The sequence below is a fragment of the Podarcis melisellensis genome (genome assembly GCF_964234715.1).
Source record: "Podarcis melisellensis genome assembly, chromosome: 3".
Taxonomy (NCBI): domain Eukaryota; kingdom Metazoa; phylum Chordata; class Lepidosauria; order Squamata; family Lacertidae; genus Podarcis; species Podarcis melisellensis.
In genome coordinates, this window is record NC_138530.1 from 50,235,923 (window position 1) to 50,262,890 (window position 26,968).

At 41.3% G+C, this 26,968-nt stretch overlaps 1 protein-coding gene across 5 annotated transcripts in view; it reads left to right on the forward strand.

Annotated features, from left to right (window-relative positions):
• The window catches only part of RPS6KA2 (ribosomal protein S6 kinase A2), a 180,598-nt gene that overhangs the window by 131,021 nt on the left and 22,609 nt on the right, over positions 1–26,968 (forward strand). For all 5 annotated transcript variants that reach the window (XR_014167184.1, XM_081906842.1, XM_081906844.1 and 2 more), the window contains 8 exons: positions 10,386–10,466; positions 10,956–11,035; positions 14,169–14,275; positions 16,485–16,522; positions 17,772–17,914; positions 21,434–21,504; positions 22,282–22,370; positions 26,094–26,158. Coding sequence is in view for 4 of the 5 variants with exons in the window: in XM_081906842.1 (XP_081762968.1) it covers positions 10,386–10,466; positions 10,956–11,035; positions 14,169–14,275; positions 16,485–16,522; positions 17,772–17,914; positions 21,434–21,504; positions 22,282–22,370; positions 26,094–26,158 (674 nt within the window). In the remaining variant the exon portion in view is untranslated. The remainder of the gene's footprint in view (positions 1–10,385; positions 10,467–10,955; positions 11,036–14,168; positions 14,276–16,484; positions 16,523–17,771; positions 17,915–21,433; positions 21,505–22,281; positions 22,371–26,093; positions 26,159–26,968) is intronic.

The following is a 26,968-nucleotide window of genomic DNA, read 5'->3' on the forward strand; positions in this document are numbered from 1 at the left end:
TGACAATATTATCAATGAAAGGTTAACAGAATAATTGAACTGGAAAGGACCCCAAGGGTCATCTTGTCCAACCCCTGCAATGAAGGAACTGCAACATGCGGTTTCCCTCCAATTTGAAACCATGCAAGATCCTGCTTAGCTTTGCAAATGTGCTAGCAGTTTTCTTGCTGCACCACTGTTCATCGTAGATGAAATGTTAGAGCTACCAAAATTGATATGATACACAGTATTTTAAACCTGGGTGAGGTGGGAACAGAAGGTAGATGAGGATCTACTGGTAGATTTAGGGGTGATTTGTATTGATCAGCAAGGGTTTCTGACTAATAGTTTAACAAAAGCGAGAACAAAAAGACTCCGCGCACAAATTACAGTAGGTTGCTGAAACAAAGAATGATGGCAAGGATCAGGAGTGGATTTGTGTGCGAAAGTGCTGTGGGATCCTTCTGGTCATAAAAACCAATTCCTGGCTCAGAGGATACTCTGCTCCTTAATTCCAAACTCTCTTGCACCACCATTTTGAATCTGGCTCTTGTTGATGGATTTCAAGGTTCTAGTAAAAACCCAAGAACAAAACAGTTCCCTTAAGCCTGAAGTTTGCTGCCCCTGTTTTAAACCTAAGACTTGTAAAAAGCCTGAAATCGTGATTTCAACTGTGCATTTTTTTAGATTTTCTATTTAAAAGCTTTTCATTCATTCACAATAACTCTGGTGTAGTGCTAACTATGCAAGTGCTACTATTCAGGGAAAAATGGCAGGGAGTAATGTAATCAAGGCAATGGTACGGGCTCCACTGTGAATCCATTTCTGCTCTATTCTGATTGCTTTGACGCTGAATGACCCCATTACAACCACTGAGATTGCTTAGCAGGGATTTTAAATCAGAAACCAGCAGAATTCCTGTCAGGCAATACCATGTCATTTTTTGGCATCAAAGGGCAGTTATGACAGCTTAATTAAAGGTTTAAGCAAGTATTTTGAATTACCCACTCCCAGAAGCATTAAATCAGTTCAGAATTAAGCATGTATTACCATGTCAGAAGTTGAGTGGAAATGCCTAAGTTCTTGTTAGCAATAAACTCAAAGGCTGTTGGCGGGAGCATTGTAACCTAGTCTAATGGCAGTTATTTTGGCTTTTTCTCCTTTCCCATTATCCTGCATCCTCAGCTGTGTTGAGAAATCGGCTGTTTTTGGTTTTTAGGAATGCGTCATATGAATGACCCTGATGTAGACCATATTGCCATGTTGGCAGATTTCCTGTATAGAAACGTATTAATTGGTGTGATTTGATGTGTGTGTGAGAGAGAGGAGGGGATATGGGGAGAAGAAACAACATAGGGAGCTGCCCTAGGCAAGTCACATCATGTTCCCACACGGCCCAGTAATATCTCTTCTGATTGGCTGCAGCTTTAAAGAATCATAGGCAGAGATCTTTTCCATATCAATTGCTACCTGATCCTTTTAGCTGGAAGTGTACGGGATTTATCCTGTGACCACCTTCAGGCAAAACATGCTCTCTGCTGATGAGCTGTGGCCACCTCCCAAATCCTTCTTACCTTTCTGCTTTTTCTCCTTTCCTCACCTCTCTTCCCTGCACACCCACTATTCCTTTTGCTTTTATTACTAAAAGCAAGAATCTTGTAATAGCAGACCAACATGATGATATTATATAAGAACAACATTGCTAAGATTGGAAAGAGCACCGTAAGAATACCATTTGCTGAGGTTATTCTGTAGAAGTTGGATTCTGTTACATAAGATCATTGTTTGCTGAGCTATTAAAAGAGGAAAGCTACATCTGTGACGTGAGACTTTGTTCCTAAATTATGGCCATCACTTTATCATTGATTCCGCTCCCCCCCCCCCGTGCCTTTTGAACAGATGGTGCTCCATGGTTTGGGGCTATTGTGATGCTGCATCCCTGCAATTTAAGATTCATAAGGAGTAATCCCTTTCTGTTGTATCAGCACTTGTTTTTTAATATCTGAAGGGTATCTTCATAGGACACTGTCTCTCCAGCAATTAATTGCAATTGCTCTGCAAGAAGACAGACGTGAATATGTTTCTGTATCTTATATAGCATTATCAGGATAGTGCTTTTTCCTAGCTATGCTATTAGGTCTTGAATGACAAACACACAAAATTTAAAGGAAGTATTGCCAACCCACAAGGAACTAATGACCTGGCTGGTTTTGATGCTCCTGGGCCAGATTCCATATAAGAATTGGCTCTGAAAGAGAGAAAGCCCCAGTTTCCCTGCATTTTGCACTAATGCATAAGGGAAGCCCAAAAGCTTATGTGGCTGTGCACAGCACCAACCCATTCACACATTTGAATTGGCTGCAGTGCTGCTCAGCCTTGGCTTCTCACCTTATCAATTCAATCCTAAGCGTGTTTATTTGGATGCATATCCCCTGCTCACTCCATAGCAGGTTTATTTAGGCTTGTTTAGGGTATACATTTGTATAGCACTAAACATGTTGTTATTGTAGAGCACTGTCAGAGGACACCCCTGTATTTGAAGGGCTGTCCAGTCCAAGTCTGCTTTAAAAATAAAGAACCCTAAGAAGAGAGAGCAGAAGGGGCCTTGAAGTTGCCCATCAATGGGTAGAACCTGTGCATCAGACTGAGCAAGCACACACATCACCTGATCACAATGGTGAGATGTTCTGTATTTCTAATTAAATTATAATATTTGGATGGGATACAACTAATGAGTCCTTTCATCAGAAACCCCATGCAAGGACTCCTGCTTGTACAACAGAGCTTTCCCCTCTCTCCTCCCCCTGTATCCCCCCAAAATTGTTTTTTGCAGGAGGTCAGGAGAACCCCTAGAACAGTACATTGGGGGAGGAGAAGAGGGATCTTTCCATTGGGCAAGCTGAAATGCTTGTCCTGGTGGAACAATTGCCTTTGTGCAATGTTGAATTCATCCCATTATTCCTAACTTTGAATCTGTAGTGTATAAAGTACCATTTGCAAATACTGTGCAAATAGGTCTCCTTTGGGTTATGATGCCTTTCGACATTTCCTTTTTTTCCCTGTAATGCATTAGTGTCCATTCTATATAGTTACAACAGGCAGGAAAGCAGCTCGTCCTTCTGAGGCTGTGTGGCTGAAACAATTTTATCTGCAACAGACTTCCCAGGGGGGGAAACAACAACTTGGGAATCACAGCTCAAGCTTTTGGAGATCTTCTGTGGGGTCTGTTTTGTACTGTTTTCAAGCATCCTGTGAAATTCTCTTTCCTTTGACAATGTGAAGCGAAGACAATTAGATAGCTGTGTTCTATCCAGGCATGCCTTCTTAAAGATGTTACTTTCAGAGTGGGCTGTGGGTGAGAGAAGCAAAGGCAGAACATGTCAGTCTTCTTCACTGAAGTAACATTCATTTTCCCTGACAATGTCCTTTCATACAACTGACAATACTTTGGCTTTTCATTAGTCATTGTTTAATCTGCCTGTTCCTTAATAGCAGCGGTGCAATGATATAATGATTCAATTTGCATGATCCCACTTTCTCCAGCCTCTGTAATCCTTAACCAAGGGAGCAGTGAGCATTTATTACAGGAGATGTAATGAAGGAAGGAGGAATTTAAAATGAAGATAAGAAAATTCTAGAAGCGTGGCCTTGTTAACTTATCAAAACAGCCAGGAGTTCTTGTCTTCCAAATGCTGTGTTTCAGCCAGGCCTGCCATGTTTTTCAGATTCCTGCTGTCAAGGGTGCTTCCCAGCCAAAGGAATGCCGATAGTTAAGTATTTATTGTCAAAGATAACACTTACAGTCGGTTCTTCAGTTGACGAAAGGCAGCAGTCAGTGGGTGGGGTTTTCATTTTTACTACCTAGCCCAGGCTAGAAAGGTCTGCCAGTTGCTCTATGACCCTGTTAAGACAATGTGCTTTTTCTATCTCAGCTGCAGGACTGCTAACCATGGTCCTGAACCAGAATCTTAGTCCTTGTCCAAGGTCCTTGCCTTGCTATCTGATTCCAAATCCTGAGCATACCCATTTCCATCCCTCTTGGGCCATTATCTTCCTTTTGGAGTCTACATCACCATTGACCATGGCACCTATGGCTACTGGGATGTCTTCCCAGGGACCATCAGGTGGCCAAGTCTGTTTCTTTTAAAAGTACATTAAATGAGTTTGTTCTTTGCACAAAGGCGTCTATCTCCCCCCAAAATCTTTTCTTTTGGAAACCACACAGTAGGCAGAAATCCAACAGACACATTCTCATGGTGAGGCAAATCATACATGATAAACTGAAGACACAGCCTCTGTTAGGAACAAATGGGCCAAACATAGCTCTGGCTCACAGAGAAAGTTATAACCAGTAGTATATTTTTCTACCCAGGTCCATAATTCTCTCAGCCAGAACTGTGTCAAAGAGTCAATTACCTCTTAGGATTTAGAAGTTAGTTAAAGCTTGATAGTTAGGTTTAATGTCTTTATCCCTATGAAATAATCACAGGCTAGTAAGTCTCCTGAATGTTTTCCATTTAGTACAAGCCATATGAAAATGTTTAATTTCTAAATCCTACGAGCTAACAAAGCTTAAAACAATAGACTTATGGATAAGCTATGAATAATTACAGATCCCGTAGCCAGTGTTTATGATGTAGTGAAAACCACCACCACCAACATAATCTAATATAATTGTAGCTTGGGGACATCACCTTGACCTGTTTCGTAATTGCTGAATGTTTAAGTTTCCTTGGCTCAAACCTCAAGACAAGCCATTAGTCTTTCAGTTTGTCTGCAGTATGTGGATACTAATAATATTGGTTTGCTTTGTAGAATTCTTGTAAGGATTGCTGAGAGTCCAAGTAGACGTAATATCATGTGAACTATGATAGGATCCCCCACTCCTTTTAAACAGTTTACTAGCAACAACAGGGGGGAATCTTATTGGAGACCCTCCACAAAAAAACAACAACACACCCCTCTGAAACTATTTGACTTATGATGGGAAATGTACAGGTCCCATTTGAGTACTTCAACTAAAATGATGTCCTCATGTATACCTGGTCTAAGTAAAGCAACAAAAATAAGAATACACTAGAGAAGAAAATCAAATTAAACACAATATTATGTTAATTTGTATTGTCTAATACAGAGGGATAACTTGAGGGCTATGGTTGGGATTTAATCTAACATGAGGAAGAACTCACCTGACTCAATAAGATGCTAGTTCTGATACACACTGGATGAGGAAATTCCTGTAAACCTTTTGCAAGCTCCCCCTCAATATGTTCTTTTAAGTTTTGATGATACATTACGAAAGTCCAATCCTTCTCCTCAATTAGTGAGCCTATCGTGATTTCTGCAAGAAGTATGGCCAATTATTATTGTCATTAGGCAACTCAGAGAGTTGGCACCTTCCCAGATTATTTGTTTGTTTGTTTGTTTTTAGGAAGGGGGATTTTTTAATGGAAGGCATGTGGCCCAGAAGTGCATACAGTATGCTGAATATTAATTCTCTTTTCTCTTGCTAATTCTTTCTGGTTATTCATGTTAGCAAGCCATGACAGAAAACCTAGGAGTGTTATTTCTTTATACAGTCTGCCATTTTCAAAAGTAAAAGCAGCAAATCCTCATCTGTCCCCAGATCATCTCACCTGCCCCCTCGTCTTTTTCATGAGCTCAATCCTTCCGTTACCAGCATCATTTGGGTAACAAATGCTTCAGATGTCAAACAAACCTCTTTATTATAATGATTTGCTTATTTGCCTCTTTTCTTTTTAATAAGACCAAGCAAACAACAAAAGACAAGATCTACATAACTCGCCTTACCCTAGCTAGCCCCTCCAACAGAGAAAAAAGAAATAGCAACAAAAGTGGGCTACAGTGATGTCAGACAGAAATCTTACAAGCTTTTTTGTTTTATTGTTTCTTAAGTTCATTACTAACAGTGAATAAGTACAAATACAATATTAGGTAAGCTTTGCAGCTTCACAGTTTTTAGTTTTTAGCAAAAGCAAGTAAAATAACCATGCTAAATTAGATCACTCTCCAGGACATCAGAAGATGTTCCAACACAAACATGGAAATTTTCCAGTGCAAATTAGGGACATTTTCCAATTCATATTTTTCTGGGAAACCCATGTCATTGGTAGGCTACCAGAATAAGCAGTCAGAGTGGGATATTTTTTAAAAAAAGAAAAGAAAGAAAATACAATAGCCAGGCATGCAAGAAAAACAAAGAAAAGAGAGGGGACTGGAAGAGAGGTCATGGGGGAAGTGCAGCGGCAGAGGAATTAAAGCAACATGTGATGTCACTGCTCAAATCTTGAGAAATATATGAAGAATGTCAGGGTGTCCAAACAAACTTAAGGTAGTTAGTGATAAGCTTACATTTTATTCTGGTAACCAGCAGGAAATGTCTATGGTAGGGATGGGGAACCTGTTGCCCTCCAGACTCCAACACCCATCAGCCTCAGCCAGCATGGGATGATGGGAGTTTGTCTGGAAGTGTCTCAAAAGGCATGGGTTCTCCATCTGGGCTCTAAAGAAAGCCTCCCTGTTGGTTTTCATCAGATACCTTGCAAATGCTCAGCAGATTGTTTTCTGTATGTCGCTCAGTTGGTCTGTACTGTTATTCTCATGTTCTACTTTTCATGTTACTGTAGTTTTCAGGGTTTGGTCATCTTTTGTAAAGCTGTTGTTTAGCAGCCTCAGAAATTCAATGAATCATTGTTTTAATAAAGTTTCTATTAAGGACCATAACAAACTTGACTGGACAGTGTACTTTCCAAGCTGCGTTATCACTGTAAAATTCTGCTGCTTGCAGGCTTTAGTAATTTTTAATTGGTAGATTAATCAAATAAAGTCTCAATTGATTTGTCAGTGTGAGTCAATTTAAACCAGAAAATTAGTAATTTCTTGCTAATACATTTTTTTTAGGTATCATGCATTGCCACCAAAATGCCAATGTCTGCAATGCATCCATTTAGATTTTGGCTGGTTTTACTGCAGTATGGGTGGGTAAAGCTTGAATCAATTATTGAGTCTGTAACCCTACGCACTCATACTTGAAAGTAAGCGGCATCAAACTCGGTGGGATTTATTTACAAGTAACCATGCTGTAAATATTTGTTCATAACTTACGGTGATCCTGCATTCAGTTATGAGTATGTCATCCCTACTGATATCAGAGCAACTTTTGCATGCTCACTCTTGGTCAGGAATACAGACAAAGACTGAACCAATTGACACACTTTGATGCTAAGCACCTATACTGATTTGTTGGTTACACATTTAATCTTACCCTTCCTTCAAGGAGCTGAGGACAGCGTACATTGGTCCCTCTCCATTTTTTATGTACCACAACATTGTGTGGTAGGTTGTGGAAGCAACTTCCTAACCACTCATAGAATCACATAGCTTGGGGTTGACATATTTCAAAAAGTGAAAATGCAGACACAAAAGTTGTTGAGCTATTTTTGCAAAACCGCAACTAAATGCCCATTTTGAGCTTTTTTTTTTTTTTTTAAGGAAACCGGCAACACTGACAATTTTGCCGATTTCCGCCTGGACCTCTTCTGACTACAGTATTCCGGGTATGTCCAGGAAATTCTGGACGCATAGCAACCCTAACTTAGTTAAAGGTACTATTTTTGCTAACATATGTACAATGTACATATGTCCAATGCAAGACCAACACACACACACACAAATCCAGTAGTGATGCTTTTTGGCAGTTTGTTGTGTATGTTAGAGATGACACTTTTGGATATATGCAGCTATATAAGGTGGGTTTAAAGCTGCCCTTGTGTGGCTTGCAGTATGGTAAATGACTGTGCAAGTCCAACCAAATTCTTATCAGAAAGGAAAGTATTATTGTGACCATATGATATAATCTAATGACTAAAGGTAAAGGACCCGTGACAGTTAAGTCCAGTCGCGAAGGACTCGGGGGTTGCGGCGCTCATCTCGCTTTACTGGCCGAGGGACCCGATGTTTGTTTGCAGACAGTTTTTCTGGGTCATGTGGCCAGCATGACTAAGCCGCTTCTGGTAAAACCAGAGCAGTGCACGGAAACGCCATTTACCTTCCTGCCAGAGCGGTACCTATTTATCTACTTGCACTTTGACGTGCTTTCAAACTGCTGCATTGGCAGGAGCTGGGACTGAGCAATGGGAGCTCACCTCGTCGCAGGGATTCAAATCGCCAGCCTTCCGATCGACAAGCCCTACGTTCAGTGGTTTAGACCACAGTGCCACCCGCATCCCATCTAATTAGAATCTTGCAAATTCATCTGAAATGTGGTTAAGACATTCCTGCTATACATATTCTGCGTCATTTCTTAAAATTAGTTTGAACCCAATAGACATTCCCTTATTAGATTTCTCTCATGGGCTCTGCTCACTTGATCCATCATAGTCATGACTGTTAGCCCAAGAAAATAAGACTCGTCTCCTCTGCCCTAGCCTCTGACTTTTCTTCTTACTGTCTGTGTTTTTATCAAAACTGCATCCAGGAGGTGGTTTTCCGTGAGTCATCCTTACTAGTAACATTAGGTCTGGACAAATATTTGAATACACTTAGGACTGATCTGTGGTTAATACCTGCTGCTATGATTATATATTGTTCCCCAAGTTGTGAGCAGTTTCAGAAACCATGCTATAACTTTTGGTGAAAGCATAGAAGGTTTGAGAGTGTATTTGTAAGATTTGCTTTATATACAAATATACAACAAGCAGGACATAATGGGAGCAAGCCGTTTACTCAGACTAATCTGCAGTCCTGGATCCATTTACCTAGAAATAAGCTTTACTGGACTCAGTGGGGTTTATTTCTGAATTTGTGCAGCCCTCAAAAGTACAACAAAGTTCTAACTAGTAATTCTCAGCTTGCTCGCTCTCTAGCTGTATTTAAAATGCTTTTTTGTTGCCTGTGTCTCTTCTCAGCCAGTCAGTTGTTGCATTCTCAAAGCTCCGATGGGTATCTTATTCCAAAATCTGGAGAGTGCTTTCCAGGTATTAGGAGATACTAGCTTCCACTAGTCAAAAAAACCACCCTAGACTATTAACAAATAATCAGCCTAACAAACAGATAGTTTTCATGGTGGGCCCGGGTGCAGTGAAGCTGTGAGGGGGAGGAGCAGGTGGCAAATAACATAGAGTCATGTGTTGGACTGAAATTAGGCCACAACTTTATTGACTGCAGAAGAATAGGTTTGGCATAGGCAATGGGCAGAGATCCCTTAATCATTCAATCCACTTGCTGGGTGATCTGCTGTTAGCCAACCAATGGGGATTCGCCCTTTTTGGGGTCCTCTACAGTATGAACCTCTTCCAGTAGACCCCATTCAGCCAATGGTAGGGGATGCCATGGCTCTAAAACGGGCTTCTGGACAGAAAACACCACACTCTAGAATCTCTTAAGGGGATCTATCTATAGGCTTGGGCTGGATGTCCCTTTCTTGTCCTTTCTTCCTCAGGATCTAGCCCAGTGCCTTTCCTACCATCTTCAGTTGTGATGATTGCTATGAGGCAAGTGAAAATCCATGGGACCAAAGCCAATCCACCTGTGGACAGAATTCCTCCTCAGCCCTGAAACCAACAACCAACGTCTGTCCATAGCAATGTCATTGGACAGCAAATTCGTTCCTGCAAAGCAGCATGAAGTGCAGTAAAAATGAAAGCGTGGGGGTGGGTGAGTGGGAAAGTCTGGCATGACTGAGATGAGGAGAGAAGGTATGGTCTGCCTTTTATAACCCGGGGGCAGATTTGTCTTCTGTCCAGTCCATTCCCAAGGTCCCACCCCTGGGAGCCCATCATGGCAGCTGATTGGCTTCCCAAAGTCCCATTGCCCCTGTCCTCCAGCCAGCTGGAAAGCATACAGAGCTGCTTCTAACCATGCAAGAGACCTCAGATGTTCCCCCTGCTGTGCCGTGCTGGACTGCAAATGGTGCTGCCTGATAAGTTGGGGAATGGGAATTATTCTACTGCCACTGCCATTCTAGGTGTGTTTAGCAAGAAAAATCAAGCTGTAAACTCCCTGTTTATCAAGAAAGGCAAGTATCTATGGCCTGTCATACAAAAGAAGAGTTATGCACCTGCAGGATAGAATTGTATGCACATAAAAATCTTTTCTTCCCATTTGCACTGGAGCAGCTCACACTGCTCCATTTTCCTAAGTGACTTGTCTCTTCAGCAGAGGGAACCCGCTACCAACGAGGGCAGCAAACGGCTCCAGCTGTATGTGCAGCACATGCCTGCCTTTGATTCCTTGTCTGCGTGCTCCGTTGAGGGGATAGCAACACGCATACAAAACTAAAACGAGCTATTTGTGGTTATGCTGCAGCACAGCAGCCGATCTAACTGCACAATGCGAGTCTCTTGAACTGTGGGGTATCCCGATGTTTTATTGTTCTCTCTTTACAGTCCGAGATCGTGTCCGATCAAAAATGGAAAGAGACATTTTGGCAGAAGTGAATCATCCTTTCATTGTAAAACTTCATTATGGTAAGATTTCTCTATAAATCAATTCCTAATTACCTTGGAATATTTTCCACTGGATCCCTTGCTATTCAAATTCATTACCTATTAGTGGTTTTTGATTGCCTACTTATATATAGATCATATTTATCCAGTCAAGGATACGCAGTACTAGAACCCTTTCCCCCCAAATGTTAAAAGTGTGGCTGTTACTGTAACAACATGGTGAATACACTTTATTTATTTTTATGTTACCAGTGTACCTGGTCTATTCTACAGGAGGTTCAGAGCAGTATTTTAACCTCCCAACACCACTGTGGGGCAGAATTGCATGAGAGATAATAGACTATCACAGCTGCTGTTCTGCAAAAAGTGGAAGAAGCACCCAATGCCACTATGGTCCCTGCCAAAACAAAACATACCCATTATCCCCTTCCCGTAAAACTCCTTCATGCTTTCACTGAACGTGTACAGGTCCAACATATCTAAATATCCTACTGTCTTTTTCTACTGTAGCATTTCAAACAGAAGGAAAGCTATATCTTATACTAGATTTCCTACGAGGTGGGGACCTTTTCACCAGACTTTCCAAAGAGGTGAGTCCAATAGATTAATGTGTTTTGTTTGAAAAACAAACCAAAGTAATTCTATACTGGTAGCTGTGTCTCTTCTTAGCAAAAACCTTCCTTCTAGTTTCTCATATATTTAGTTATTTTTATTTTCATTACATTTACATTCCACCTTTCCATTAAGGAGCTCAAAGTGGTGGATATGGTTCTCCCCATTACCATTTTATCCTCACAACAACCCTGCAATCCTCTTATCCTGAATACATCCAACACATAGCATCATGGCACTTTATAGTGTTTATCTTTAGGGTTTATTTTTATTTGCACTGGATCAAATGTGCTGTAATCTGGCCATATACTTGAGGATAAGGCAAGGTCACGACAAAGCTCAGCAAATGCTTTGTTACTGAACCACACCCTGAAACATCAGGAGTGCATCTTCCCATTTACATCATTCTTGGAGCCAAAGCACAGCAGTTTGTTGGGAAGACCTGCCATGCCCATCAGCCGAGGGTGCCAATGGCTATCAAAGCACCATCTGCAAAGCAATGGAGCAGCTGGAGAGAGGTGCAACGCCTCCTGCTAAACACTTGCTAGCAGCAGAAATGCAGCGCTCTTGATCATCACAGAGCACTGGCCATCCTTCAGTCACAGCCATTTATTCGTTCTAGCACTCAAACACATTTTACACTTCAGACACACCTTGGCATCTGCCACAAAGGAAAATTGTGCTTGTTCCTCCCCATCCCTCTAAAATGTGAATATTCAAACTTCAAAATCAATAGATGATATACCAGGTTTTTTTTTAGCCTTGGTACTGACTGTTGGCAGGAAACCTTTTATTTTGGCAGGAAAACATTAATTGCTCAACTGGGCAGAACAGGGGACTATTCAGTTTTTTTAAAACTGGGTTTCTTGGTGCCAAATATTTATATATTTCAGATAGCATTTTCTGTTCCAGTCTTAATTAATTTCTCTCTTTGGGCAATATCCAACCAAGCAATACTCAGAGTAGAGCCATTGAAATCAATGGACTTGTGTTATTTATTTATGCTCTTTGTTTTCAGAGGGTCTTCCTCAGACTATGACTAAGGATGGTGATCATCCTTTCTGTCTCTGCCAATACACAAGTCTCTCTTCCTATTGCTCCTTCCTTTCTTTGCTGCTGCCTCTTCATTTTTATTCATTTTCCAGGGCTGATGGACGTGTTGCTCATTGCTGGCTGGAAACCCTGTCCCTGTGCAGGTGATCCATGCAGTGGGAACATAGGGAGCTGCCTTGTATGGAGTTAGGCAATTGGCTCTCATAGCTCTGTCATTGCCCACACCAGCAGGCAGTGGCTGTCTAGGGTTTCAGACTGGGAGTCTTCCCCAGTGCTACCCAGAGATGCCAAGGATTGAACCTGGGACATTGTGCTTATAGTGCAGGTGCTCTACGACTCAGCTATGGTCCCTTTCCCCAGTAGCATCTCAGTGTCTGCATACCAAAAGCTAATCTTGTACTAAGCTAAATCATTGCCCGCATGCATTTTCAGCAATAAGCATAGGTGCGAAGTAACATGTTAAGTCCTCCCCTATTGAATGCTGCTTGAGTAAGGGAAGCCAATTCTATCATGATGACCTGAGTGCACCAAGGCAAAGTGAATGGGAGTGCATCAGGCTGACACCATGCACCACTTTAAAAAAAAATACAGTATTCTTCTTTTTCTAACCTGCTCATGCAGCTTTTTGGAGTCTGCTGTCTGGGTGAGCCGTAATGACTACTCAATTCTAAATCCTGCCTGAAGAGCTGTGCCAACCACAAGAGTCATTGCCTTGAAGCGGATGGCCTTTTAAAGTCACTTCCAGGGAGCAATTCCTTTGACCGTGGGTGAACTGCCTGTCTGTCCTCTTCCTGTGGCTTTCGACATGCTCTGCAAGCAAGGTCATGGAAGTGTAACACACAGCCATCCTGCCATTATCCCCAGAACACAGAAATAAAGTCTTTGTCTTTCTATAAAGAATCAATGTTAGCGCTATTGGTAAATGTGCGGTTAAGCATTATTTCCAACCTCCTTCTTTCTTTTTTTAAAGCAGGGGCCTACCGGTTGCTCCTTACACGGATTTAGCCATCGTTCCTTTAGTAATAAGAAAAACCTTAGTTTTTATTTAGAAATAAGTAATTTAGTAATAGGAAAAACCTCCCAACATATTAGTTGGGATAAGGAGGATTAATTATAATACTGGGAAGTAGAACTTTACATACGCTGTGGAAACACAGAAATAATGTTCCTGTTGTTGTTTTTAAAAAAGAATGTAGTTATGGAGAAAAGCACATTTTTATTTTAAAAATGTAAATGTGGCCTCTTCACTATGGCTCCTTTTATGTTAGCCAAAAGAGCAATTTCAAGAAGACTGATTTAATTCATATTTGATAGATTTGTCGTATAACCCCCCCAAAAAAACTTAAGAGAGACTAGCAAATAATCAGCCCAGTTCATATGTAATACTAGACCATGGTTATAGTTTGTGGCTTGCCTGGAGCAAGACAAACTATCAGCTTGGTTTTGGATGCCATGCTAAGTTAAACCATTACTTTACTCACAGCAACAGAAAGAAGAACAAAGTGGTCACCATCTCTTCTATAGGAACCCACATATTTGTACTAATTGCAAACCAGATCAGTGTTTTGGGGGTGGTCATAAAATTTGATTCATTTTATAGGATACCTACAGACTCCAAAATGACCATCTGTAAGTGGGAAATAACATCACCTATTCTGCTTTTGTTCCTAAGGTTATTCAGCTCTCACATGTTAGTGATAAACTTACTTTGTAAAATTTTGGTTGCAATCATATCCACACTTCTGAGAACTCATGATTTCTGGGTAGACATGGATTTATGATGGACTGGAACTTTTGGATGTGAGGAATAGGACAGTATCCCAAATTTGATATAAATATAAATGTCCAAAATCCAATATTTGAATTGATTTCGGTAAATCAAAATGGATTTAGCAGAATCCAGTTTTGGGCTTTTGAATTGTTAGCCTGTTTTCCATTTGGCTTATAATCAGTTGATTTTGTTGGACCAATATATTGTCATAGTATCCTAGCAAAAGTATCCATATAAATAAATTCACTTGTGCATTAAAAAATACTGCTTTTTCTGCTTCTCTCTAGGTTATGTTTACAGAAGAAGATGTTAAGTTCTACTTAGCTGAGCTGGCCTTGGCTTTAGATCATCTCCATGGTCTTGGTATTATTTACAGGGATTTGAAACCAGAAAAGTAAGTTGGAAGATTTTTAAATGGGGTTACTCTGTTTGGATCACAAAATGCCTGTGAGACCCTGCATCAATTTCCTCATGAAATGTATGTCTCTTGGAGTGATATTCTCATTTATCTGAATAGCTTAGAGAACACCCTGAAAGTTCAGAGGATAAGAAACTGTGTCTGTAGTGGGGAGTGAGGATAGGGGTGGGTGGGTGGGTAAGAAAGCCAACTTGCTCAACTGGGGTGAAAACAGGACACAACTGTATTGAATAACCAACTTCAAATGGCAAATCAGTTAGCATTTAAGGTGCCTCAAAACTCTGCTGTTGTTGCAGCAACAGTAGACTAATGTAGTTGCCCCTCTGGAAATTATTACACATTCAAATAGTTTGACATTAGTGGGCAAGGGTGCCCGCTAGATAAAAAAACGTCTAATCTAACTCTCATGGTTGTTGTGGCGATTAAACGAGGCGCAGAAGAACCATGTATTCCATCTTGAGCTCCTTGGAGGAAAAGGTACCCCAAACTCAGTTGCTGATCCCGTTGCTTTTGCCAGGGCCATACCAGCCAATTTTCCATTGGGTTAATAACATCCCCAGGGACTACATTCCTCTCTCCTTTCAGGAAAACTTAGTGGGGACATACAAAGCAGAAAAACAAACAGCAATTCAGATTCAGTTTCTCCCTTGCTTATGGAAGATATTCTCTCTCTCTCTCTCTCTCTCTCTCTCTCTCTCTCTCTCTCTCTCTCTCTCTCTCTCTCTTCTGTGTTAGATACAGATAAGGGGATTGTAGAACAGCATTGTTGTCTTAAATGAAGATTTGTTGAGCAGCAAGGATTGTATACTCCTTTTGTGGTTTACAACTGTTATGCGCATTGCTTTGTCAGAAGAAGCAAGCTTTGTCAGAAAGGCAATAGAGAGATAGTAGTTGAATAATAGTAGTGACAACTGTCAGTATTCATTATTCATTTATTCTCCGCAACAGTCTGTTCCCAGCCCACAAATGTTCTACCAAGTATCACTTCCTTTCAAATTACATTTCACTGCAAAATACAACAATGTGGGAGTGAGAGTTATTGTTGCAGCTTTCAGAAGATTTTGGTTTTTTTAAAAAAAATGATAGGGGGAATCACACACAGTCCTTTTTTCACCCTTGCCCAAATGGATGAATAGAAAGGAATGTGAAGAATAAGCTCATTGGATGGGGTGGGAAAGAAGCAAATGGCAAGCTACTGGTACTTGTTACACTTTCCCTTTACCTTATACTCCTGGGGCCCATCCATTAGATCAGGAGTGGGGAACCTCCAGGCCCTTGGGAATCTTCTCCAGGCACACTTCTCACCAGCCCTCATCCTCATTGGCTGCTTTTGCCTGGCTAGCATGGAAAATAGCAGGAAAATTTACAGTGCCCCACAGAAATCACAGACTACGTGTGCAGACCCATCATTCTGAGCCAGGGATTTTTCAGTGGTGGCTCCAAAAATGTGGGATATTATTCCATATGATATTAGGCAGTCCCCATTCCTGGATATTTTCAAGCAGACCTTTAAAACTTGTTTTTACCTTGCCTTAAAGGAAACTAATTGTGGTTGTGGCTCTGATTGTTTGGCCTGGTCTTGATGATTTTCTTAATCCATATTTTTGATGATGAATTGATAGTTTAATGATATGGTATTGTTTTATTGAGATGTTTCCAGAGGTTCTCTATTGTATTTATTACTGAATTTTATGTGAACACATAAATCACAGAATGTTTGAGCAACTTGATTGGAACCTTAACATATTTTTTTACATTTTACAAAAATGGTTAAACACCCATTTCATAATAATAATAATAATAGGACAAGACATTCACATGCAAGTTTATGGACCACTGAAGGAAAATTATCAATATAATAAATTACACCAAGGGATGGTACACTGTATACCGTACTTTGTCTGTCTTACGGGCACAACTATGAGATAGTGTAATGTTATTTCCACTTTAGAGATGCAGACCTGAGGCTGAGACACAGTGGTTAGTTCAGGATCCAAGCCTGGTCCCCTTCCATTGATCTGCATTTGTTCATGCGGAGACCTTTACAATACGCAAATATAAGAGGGAAATTTAATGGATGCCTGTGGTTTTCTTCACACTGAATTACTTCAAGTTCTATGCATCTTCTGACTTTATTTAATGTGTTTTCCATTTGTCCTAAACTTTTCTGTGTATCATCTTCCAGCATACTTCTAGATGAAGAAGGACACATTAAGATTACAGGTGTGTAGCATCCCCCACACCCCATGTAGCAGCTCCATCTTTTTGTGTTATACCTGTCATTTCCCTCCTGGTGATGAATAGACACTGAGATACATGCTTGAACTTTCACTGGCTTCCTAATCTCTTTTGGCACGATTTAAGGTTTAGCTTTAAAGCCTAATTAGATCCCATCTCCTTTGTAATCCATTGCAATGAAAACTAATAGATGCCGCTCTATGGCCTTGTTTTCTGATGTTTTAATCTAAGTTTTAAGTTTAGCCCATTGTTGTTTTACTTCTTCTTGGTAAGCTGCTTTGAGAAACTGAAATTAAATAAACAATCTCTCAGATGCAGCAAAGCTGCCCCCTAAATACCGTATTTTTTGCCCCATAGGGCGCACCTAGTTTTTTTCGGGGGGAAATAAAGGGGAAAAAATATTTTTTCCCCCAGGCTTCCCCCGACCCCAGCCCCCAGAACAGGCTGCTATCCGCAAGCCTAGGGAGCCTGGCGGGAAGTCGCGCTGATCTCCCCAGGCTTGCGGAAATCCGCCCAAAGCCCAGGGCGCGCTCCACTGCGCTCCCCAGGCTTTGGGTTGCAGGCAGCTCTCCGCAAGCCGTGGGAGCCCAGCAGGAACTCCCGCTGGCTCCCCAGGCTTGCGGATAGCTTCCTGAAGCCTGGAGAGCAAGAGGGGTCGGTGTGCACTGACCCCTCTCGCTCTCCAGGCTTCAGCGAAAGCCTGCATTCGCCCCATAGGACGCACACACATTTCCCCTTCATTTTTGGAGGGGGAAAAGTGTGTCCTATCGGGTGAAAAATACGGTAATAGCAATTTTGCATCAGGTTAAGAAAACAGATAGCATTTGGGGGTGCTCCTCAGTTGTGGAACTCCTTCCCATTGCAGATTTACTAAAATTCACTCCTTCCCACTGCAGACCACTTACATTGCAAGGATATTCCAAGCCCACTTTAACTTGATGGCAGCATCTCCTAATGCTGAACCTCCAGGGCCACCAATTGAGTGCAACACTCAACACTCACAAGGGTATAAAGTTTATATTTCAGCTTCTAAGATTTACATGTGGCTCCTGGTTTTAAATTCTTTTCCCTTTGTTCATTGCTTGGTTCTCCTAGAAAAGAGACTAATAATTTTTACTAAAAAAAACTAGAGCTGGGTCGGGTTCTGTGTCTTGACTGGTGTATTTAAAGTGACTGCAAGTGTCTTTATATCACATACTCAATTTCTTCCTTTTTTTAATCTACCTTTATTTAGATTTCGGCCTGAGCAAGGAAGCCATCGATCATGACAAGAGAGCATATTCATTCTGTGGGACAATAGAGTACATGGCCCCAGAGGTGGTCAACCGGCGAGGCCACACTCAAAGCGCCGACTGGTGGTCCTTCGGTGTCCTAATGGTAATGAGACAATCCTTATTTTGGGATTGACTGCTTTAGCCTGGTGGACCCTTTGGCAGTGGCTGTGCTATTTCCTATCAAACCATTATTAAGCTACTTCTAAGAAGCACATTTATGAGTTTGAGTTTCTTCACCATCCCCATGATATCAGCATTGGGAAACGACATCATCTCAGGCACTTATCATTGCTATGAAGCAGTTTTATTCTGAGTGTTTAGTATTTTAGCTTCTTTCGCCGAGAGTCTGCCATTCTGGCAATTTTCCCCATTGCATCCACCTCAACTGAGGCTGTCCACACTTCTTTGTACTTCTTTATATATTATCCAATCCCAAGGGAAGGAAAGTAGTTGAGTTTTTGCTGCAGCTTCTATTCATTAGAGAAGCACAGCCTCATAATCCATAACATGCTGTTGCTAGGAAACTGAAGAGCCTTAGTATACTGCCAGATGAATTAGTGCAAAAAGAGAGGTCAAGAAAGAGAGAAATTAAGTAACCCTTACTTGGTCTCCTCAGGATTATGAAGTGGCTGTTCACTTACTCTGAAATTAAAACTTCATATTGAAGGAACTGGAGGCAAAAGATTCCTGCATTGCAGGGGGTTGGACCAGATGACTCTTGTGCTCCCCTCCAACTGTACAATTCTATGATTCTTTATCTGTGTGAGGAGTAAAATGGGGCTTCTCAGTCTCCTACAAGTTATAAAGACACCAACAGGGCCTGCCCAAGGCATTTTGTTACCTGAGGAAAAGGAGAAGGTGGTGTCTCCCACCACCATTCCACATAAGAAGCTAACCAGACTGGCAACTGAACTTCAACAGTGGCAATGTTGATGGGAAGCAGGCAAGCTTGGAGGGCACAGGGCTGGCTGTGTGCCACACAGAACTTCATCCTCCTCTAACAGAGGGGAACGCCCAAAAAGAATGGCAGGGCATGGTGGCAGCAAACCACAGGCACTCACACTCCACAATCTTCTGCTTGAGGCAGCTGCCTAACTCTGCCTAATGGTAGGGCTGGCCCTGGACACCAAGGAGAAGTTAAGAGACAGAGCTGATGAAGAGCGATTTGGTGTCAGCTGAAACCCCCAGAATATGCTCACATCTATATTTGAATTCTGTTCTGTCTGCGATGATTACAGGAGACAGCATCTATACATGCGGTCAGCAGAATGAAGGTCTGTTTTAGGACACTCAGAATAACAACATTTCCCCAAATGTATTTTGCTTCTTAGCAGGAACTTCATTCACCTTCCTTCCTTCTGTGTGAATCCCATTGGATCTTTTAGTCATTCCTGTGCCCTCAGCCTCAAAGAACAGAGTAAAGTGACCTTAAAAAGTATCAATCAGTATTTTTGTGCCAAAGTGACCTTAGAAAGTGTCAGACAGTACCTTGCAGCAAGCTGAGTAAACTACAGCCATCAATTTTAAATTATCAGGACACAATTATCTGAAAGTACTAAAAAGAAAACAAAATTTGTTATATGATTATTTTTTATAGACTGTACTCCCCACTCAAAGAGGATATTGTGTGCAATATTTGCTACTTTTTAGTGGTGTTAAATAGAAATAATGTATATGCCAACTCTGTCCCCACTCTCAATATCTAACTTTCCTTAATGTTCATACATATAAGGTACAGTTAACATTTACAGCTAGAAGGATTCTTCTCCTGTATTCTCCGCTCAAAATTGTAATGGCTAGTCTGTTACAATTTGTGCTGCAACAAAACGTTGCAGTGTAGAATAATTCTTGTCAGGGTTCCAGCTAGCTAGCCAGCCATGCTCTTTTCCAGCACACTCCATTCCATTCTCCTTCCTTTCCCCACTTGCCTGCTGTGTTTTCTATCCCTCCCCTGCAACTGTTAGCATTCTATGGTCAGTTGGCATTCTCAGTTCTCATCGGAGTGGGGGTTCTTTTGAAGGGGGATCTCCCTTTTCCTTTTTTCTGAAAGAATGTTTCTACTCTTTCCTCTTGTGCACTGCATATTTGTGATCCACAGCATTAAGCTCACACGGATGTCATAGTCCTATTTTTTTTCTTCAAGATGTCTTCTATCTGCATATGATGCAGGGGGAGCTTTTAGTTTTATTTGCATCAATAGCTTTTGCTAGAACAGCTAGAACAGTTTTTCTTTACACTAACAGCAACAAATTATTATACAGTATAGACCGTTGGATCATGTGTGCTTGATGGAAACTCCAGCTTCAGCATTGTGTAGACATATTCTGACATTTTATTTTAAAATGGTTATAATTTTCAAACATTCATTAAAAAGATGGTTTTCTGTCTATCAGCCTACACTGTCAAGTGACTATCACACTTTGCTGGTAAAAGTTCCCACATTGTGGTGAAAGATGGAGCTGCTCCTCTTTTTAAGAAGGATATTTCATTTCCTAGAATAGCTTTTGCTATATATTGTGTAGGTCAAACACCAGCTTGTCACCTTTTCTTTCTTCTCTTTGGATTTTCATCTGTTCGGAATAGTACTAAGCACTTTTGTTTCCTCTTCTGTAATCCATGGACATTTTTCTTCAAAACATGGATGTTGCTCGCTTGAAAAACTTCAAAGCCTGTATCTCTTTAAATGCAGGTTCCATATCTTGTTCTTCCCTGTGACATCCAAGCTCTGGTAAACTGGTTAGTTTAAATCAGGGCTGTGAAAACTGTGAGCCTCCACATGTTGTTGGAGTAGAACTCCTGTTATTCCTGACCACTGAACATGCTGGCTGGGGCTGATGAGAATTAGCGTCCAGCAACATCTGGAGGTTCCTCAATCCTTGCAGAAGCTTTCAGTCGCCTCCTCTTGGGCATGGAACAGAGTAGAGAAGAGCACACCACTGAGTGAGCACAGGTCTTTTGCAAACTCATTTTTGTAGCAGGGAAGAATGATTTCCCATTATGTCTGAACTGGGCCATTGTCTTTTAGTATCAGCAGATGCCACATTGGACTCAGGCTATTTGCTGTACTCAGTAAGTGACATTTTGAGCTAATTTTCAATAAGGGGGAAAAAATAGAATTCCTGTGGAACTTGTGTGATGCTCCTTGAATTTTGAATTTGGTACGGCTTTTTTAAAAACCATTTAATCTGTCAAAGCAAATGTAGAACAACTATTCTTTGGGGCTTATAATTCCACTTGTATTGCTTTCAGTTACCAAAATGTAAGTGAAAGATGTACTGTGAGCTATTTAAACTAGATTTAGTATCCAATTATAATTTATCTTAATCAAAGCGGAACAGATGTTAGCATGATGCCAATCGTGCTTGGAGTGGCATCTCGTAAACTAGGGAACTAAAAGAATTTGGGGGGAGGGTGGAAGGAAGGCAAACAAAAGAGGCAAAATGATTTAGGGGTTAAGGGCTCCGACCATAGAGTTTGGACTTCCCTTGGGGGCTCTTTGAGGTAGGGTCTATGACACCAATTGCAATGATCACCAGCACTTCTGCCGAGAACACCACACCACTACTTGCAATGCTTATGCACTTAGGTCTTTATTTAGCTTTCTGCTCTCCTCTTTTTACAGTTTGAAATGTTGACAGGGTCCTTGCCATTCCAGGGGAAAGACAGAAAGGAGACAATGGCTCTCATTCTCAAGTGAGTAGTAAGCTCCAACTTGTTTGTTGGCGTAAAACGTGTATTCTTTTGCCTGGAATAGAAAAAGTTTGCTTGGCTGTAGAGGCAGGGGATAAATTTGATTCAGCTTTCATTTAAAGACGAACCTACCAATTCTGAAATAATCTGTGAACAGTCAGACCATTGGCACATCTGCTTCAGTATTGCCTACATGGATTGGCAGCAGTTCTCCAGGATTTCAGATCGGTCCCTCCCAGCCCTATCTGGAGATGTTGGGGATTGAACCTGGGACCTTCTGCATGCAAAGCAGATGTCCCACCACTGTGCTATGGTACAGCCCTTCCTATATGTGAGCTAGTAATAGGGTAAATAAAATAAATAGCTGGGAGCTCTAGATCAGTAATCTGCAACTATATGAAACCCCAACCTGCAACATGGCATCCAAATTAAATTATTTATTGCTTATATTTTTCTCCTATTCCTACTAGGGTGACTAGATGCGAAGGAGGGCAGAGTTCCTGCCATTTTGTATTTAAAGGGGGGAATTACATACTTCCCATAGCCATTGTGAAGAAGAATAAGCATGGTATGAGGAAAGAATTAAAGAAATGTTTAATAGAGTCAGTATTATGGAGCAGTCTTTATCCAATATGCCTCGAGATTACTTTGGGGGGCTCTCTATATTTTTCCATACATATTTCCTCTGTGCATCTGTATTTCCACTGCTAAATATGTGTGTGATCTTTTTAGACATTTCTGAAAAGTCCTCTTACATTTTAAAAGTTTCTGTTCTTTCAGAGCCAAGCTAGGAATGCCACAGTTTTTGAGCACAGAAGCTCAGAGTTTGCTTCGAGCTCTTTTCAAGAGGAATCCATCCAACAGATTAGGTATGGGGATTCATTTCGTTTCTGGTCTGTGATAAATTCAGCGATAGATTACAATCAAATGTTAAACTGTAGTTTGTTTTCCTTGTCACTTAATTTTGATTTGTTCTCATGTAAATGACATAGTTGAACAATGTGCTGGGAAGAGATGCAAGGTGATGGAGCTTTAATTAAATATGTGTTTTGGGCTATTAATATGGATTGCACTGATTGTTGAAGAATTGGTTTAATAATGGCAATTAGTCATGATAGCTAAGTGTTGTCTACACATACTGAAACAGATGCTAGTTATTTATTTCCTTATAGGAGTATTTCTAAACAGCCAGCTCATACAGAAACAATACAGCAGTGATGAAATTATAAAATACTAAACAAATGACCAATACTGAATCAAATTAATTCCACACCCACCCACTCTTCAGCCGATGTCACTTGTGATGCCATCTAATGAGTCACAGAGCAGAGGTAAAACCTGAGTTGGCTATGCATGCCTGTTCCCAGTCCAAAAGGGCAGCACATAGTGAAAGCAGCAGGATTTTTCAAACCGTTTGCATCAAAAGCCCTGAAAAAACCTAGGAAAAAAATGTTTTAGCAGTGCCTTGCAAGGTCCCAACTTCAGGACTTCAAAGCACCTCGAACCTTTGTGACATTCCATGATTGACAGGTGAGTAGCCCCGCCCACATCTAAAATTTGGCCCGCAAGGCTGATTTTGATAAGAATCTGGTGCATGGAAACAATTAAGTTCCCTACCCAGCTCTCATAGGGACGCGGGTGGCACTGTGGGTTAAACCACAGAGCCTAGGACTTGCCGATCAGAAGGTCGCGGTTCGAATCCCCGCAACGGGGTGAGCTCCTGTTGCTCAGTCCCTGCTCCTGCCAACCTAGCAGTTCGAAAGCACATCAAAGTGCAAATAGATAAATAGGTTCCGCTCCGGCGGGAAGGTAAACGGCGTTTCCGTGTGCTGCTCTGGTTTGCCAGAAGTGGCTTAGTCATTCTGGCCACATGACCCGGAAGCTGTACGCCGGCTCCCTCAGCCAATAAAGTGAGATGAGCACAGCAACCCCTGAGTCGGTCACAAATGGACCTACTGGTCAGGGGTCCCTTTACCTTTACCTTTACCTTACCCAGCTCTCACCATCTTCCAATGCCCTCTTTTTATATGCTAGTCTCTTGCAGTAAAAATCACCATAGAGTCTTGTGGCATTTTCAAGATTAACCAAATTATTTATGGCATAGGCTTATGCCATAATCAATTTGTTAATCTTGAAGGGGCTACAACACACACGCACACACACACTCTGCTTGCAAGAAACTTAAGTAGAAAAAAGGGGGGAAATACTATAGGGAAAAGAAAAAGTGAACCTTTTCTCTTTTAAGATTGGTCTCAGGATTATTTTTTTAAAATTACCTAATTACTCAGTTGATTAAGGAGTTCACTGACAGCAGCATCCCAGGGGATTATGGCATATAATTAAATTTCTTTTAGCGAGCCAAACACAGGACAGAGCAAGTGCAGATAGATGTGAAAACCTGCTACCGTGTCTAAGCTACATTACCAGCTTTCTGACTTGGATTCCAAATAAACATGTAAAGCTAAATTAAGTACATAATTTGATCCAATCAGAGCCGAAAAGGAAATCAGAGAGGAAAAGGAAAGATGGTTTTCCTCCGCCTTGCATCCTTAGCTGCTCAACTGCTTGAGGTGGCGTGACGAAGGCTGACTATATAGAGCGTTTGATATCACACCCACCAGTCTCTCCAGTAGAGTTCTATCAGGCAGTTGTTAACAGGATTCTTGGCAGCCTGATGTGATTGCCATCTGGCTGAGCTATAGGTCTTGCATTTCTATTGATATGTAGCTGAGGAGGAAGGAAACTCTCAGATTTTGATTTTGTTTGCTGGATCTGCTACAAATACTAATATAATCTTTAAGGTAAAAGTTTTTTTTTTCCATAATGCATGCATGTCAGCTGCTGCAGGCCATGAAAGGAAGCTTAAGTTTCTGGGATGTCACTCTGAAGACTGAAGTAAAAAGATATTCCTCTGCAGTTAGGCTGGCCTTGGATGGACTGATCCCACAGAGCTATCCTTAATGCTGTCCATAATCTTAGCCTATGTCGTCATTCTTTTTAAAGGCACTCACCCAGTGTTTCCCCCTAGGAATGTTTATGAACTTAATCAAACAGTGAGATACACGTAGAAAATATTCCAATGGAATTCAAGGCTCATGTAGATTCCTTCCCACCCCCCATACTAACAGTATTGTATATAAATATACCTTTTGTACCCAAAGGCCCCCAAACAGCATATTACATATTACAAAAGAAATATACTACAAAAGTGCAATATAGTGCAATCGTAAGACGCCCCAGTTTGAATCTTGCCTTGACCATGAACTTAGATGGCCTTAGGCAAGGCAAACTCTCTTACCCTTCATCCTTCCCCCTTTCCTATGTAGGATAATAATACTCACCTTATAGGGGTGTTACAAGACTTACAACTAGCTAATGCATGTGAAGTGCTTTCAATACTTGAAAGTGCTGGGCAAATGCTCCTGCTGCTATTATCACCACCATAGATCGGTCTAAAAAAAAGGCATTGTGCATCTGTCATGTATTTCCACATACAAAGCCACCAAGTATCCTCTCAGGTCCTGCATTGCTTCCACATAGTAGATTCAGTTCCCTTCCAGGGGTCCTTTAGATACAGTGCAGAGTGTTCCATAACTGGCTGAGGCTGGACTTGGGTCCCATCAGTGATGCAAGAGGACGTTGTCCCTTGCGCCAGTAGTTGGTCTCTGGAGCTGGATCCCTTAAGTCTCTGCCTGAGCCATAGCATTGCACTGGAAAATGTTTCATATGATCATTCACACTTGTTACAGGTAGCACTGGGGTCAGATTCTGACAATGAACATTCAGAAGATGGTTAAATAAAGGAAGATTGATGATGTGGTTGAAATGCTTGCTTTGAGTGCGTAGGCGACGTACGCTTCATAAAAGTATTTGCGTTTTTGGCCTGCCAGTGTGATTCTTTCTCTGCCCACTTATTTAACTACAGCTTCTACAGAAAACCATTTGTTCTTTTCAAGTCCGCCTATAGAATTTTAACTAGTAATCTTTCCAGGAATTACTTTGATTAGATGTTGCTGTTCAGCACTACATAAGTGGTAAAGCACTAACTTAAAGCATAAGAAGTTATTGACAGTGAAGGGGTCAATTACGTTAGCAGGAAACAGAAGGTGAGGGCAGAATGATTCTGTTCCTCTTACTACTACTATTATTATTGTTATTTTTAAACTCTGGTGTACAGTACTACAGCTGAAAATAAATGCTGTATACTATTTGTGTTGGTGAGAGCCCCTTGGGACATGCATTGTTTCACAGTTCCTCTGAGTCCAACTTAGCACAATTGATGCCTCAAATAGCAACCATGGAACACAAACAGCAGCAATAAAATCCATCATTGAGCAGCCCCAACTAAAGAAGAAGAAGAAACCCACTGGAATTTAAGTGCTCACATAAAAGGAGGCAAAGAAGGGACCAAACAAACCTTACTTGAAAGCCTATTTTGTAGTTTTGGAACCACAACCAGAAAGCCGCCTCTCTTGCCCGTACCAGCCACAGATCTCTTGCTGGGGTTGGAGAGATAATGAGAAGGTTCTCTTTATTAGAAATGATGTTCATTTTACATCCTCTTTATTATCTCTCTTTCATTGCTTTGGCAGGTGCTGGCCTTGATGGAGTTGAAGAAATTAAGCGGCATCCTTTCTTTGCTACTATAGACTGGAATGTAAGTACTTCACATGGTTGTCTTGTCTGACTAGTTAGATGTGCAGCCCAAATCCAGGATTTTTCCTTGATCAGAACAACCTGACTCCAGTACTGCTTCCCCAGTGTGTTTGCAAGCAGGAATGCAATCCTGCATAGAGCAACTCTTTTAAGAAAACACCTCAACAGCTGGATTGTCTCCTACCTGTGCATTTGCACCACACAGACCTCCCTACCACATCACCCCTCTCCTACTTCACAGTGAATCAGCTGTCAGGACATCAAGTGAGTGCCACTGACCCACAACACCATCCACTACTGTCTACTGCCCAATTTTGGCTACACTAAAATTCTGGATACCTGAACTGTTTTCTGTGGGGCAATAATCACTCCTCCACTAAGAGAGGCCAAAACTGTCTAGATAGTACACATATCACTCTAACCTTCTCTTTCTCTAATAGGCTAGATCTGCTTTTGTAGATGTCAGTCATTGCTACAATTCATTCATTGCCTCAAAATACAGAAAGGCTCAAGTCCTCTTCTTTCTCATAAAACAGATGAGAATAGTGCCTGCATGTTTTGCTTTATATCACAGGTAGGGATCTGAAGAGCCGGGGCAGGGGAGGGGGGGAACCACAGCAAAATTCAGGTGGGGAAAAACACTTGAGGACAAGCAAGAGCAGTATATATTTCTGCCTCTTGGAGCGCATTGCCATTGTCATAAGAGAAGAAAAAAGGATCCAGTGTCTTCTTGGCTTGTGGCCTTCCTCTTGCTGGCACGGTTGGAGCATCTGTTTCTGTCCTCTTGTCTAGTATAGAACTACATAATTTT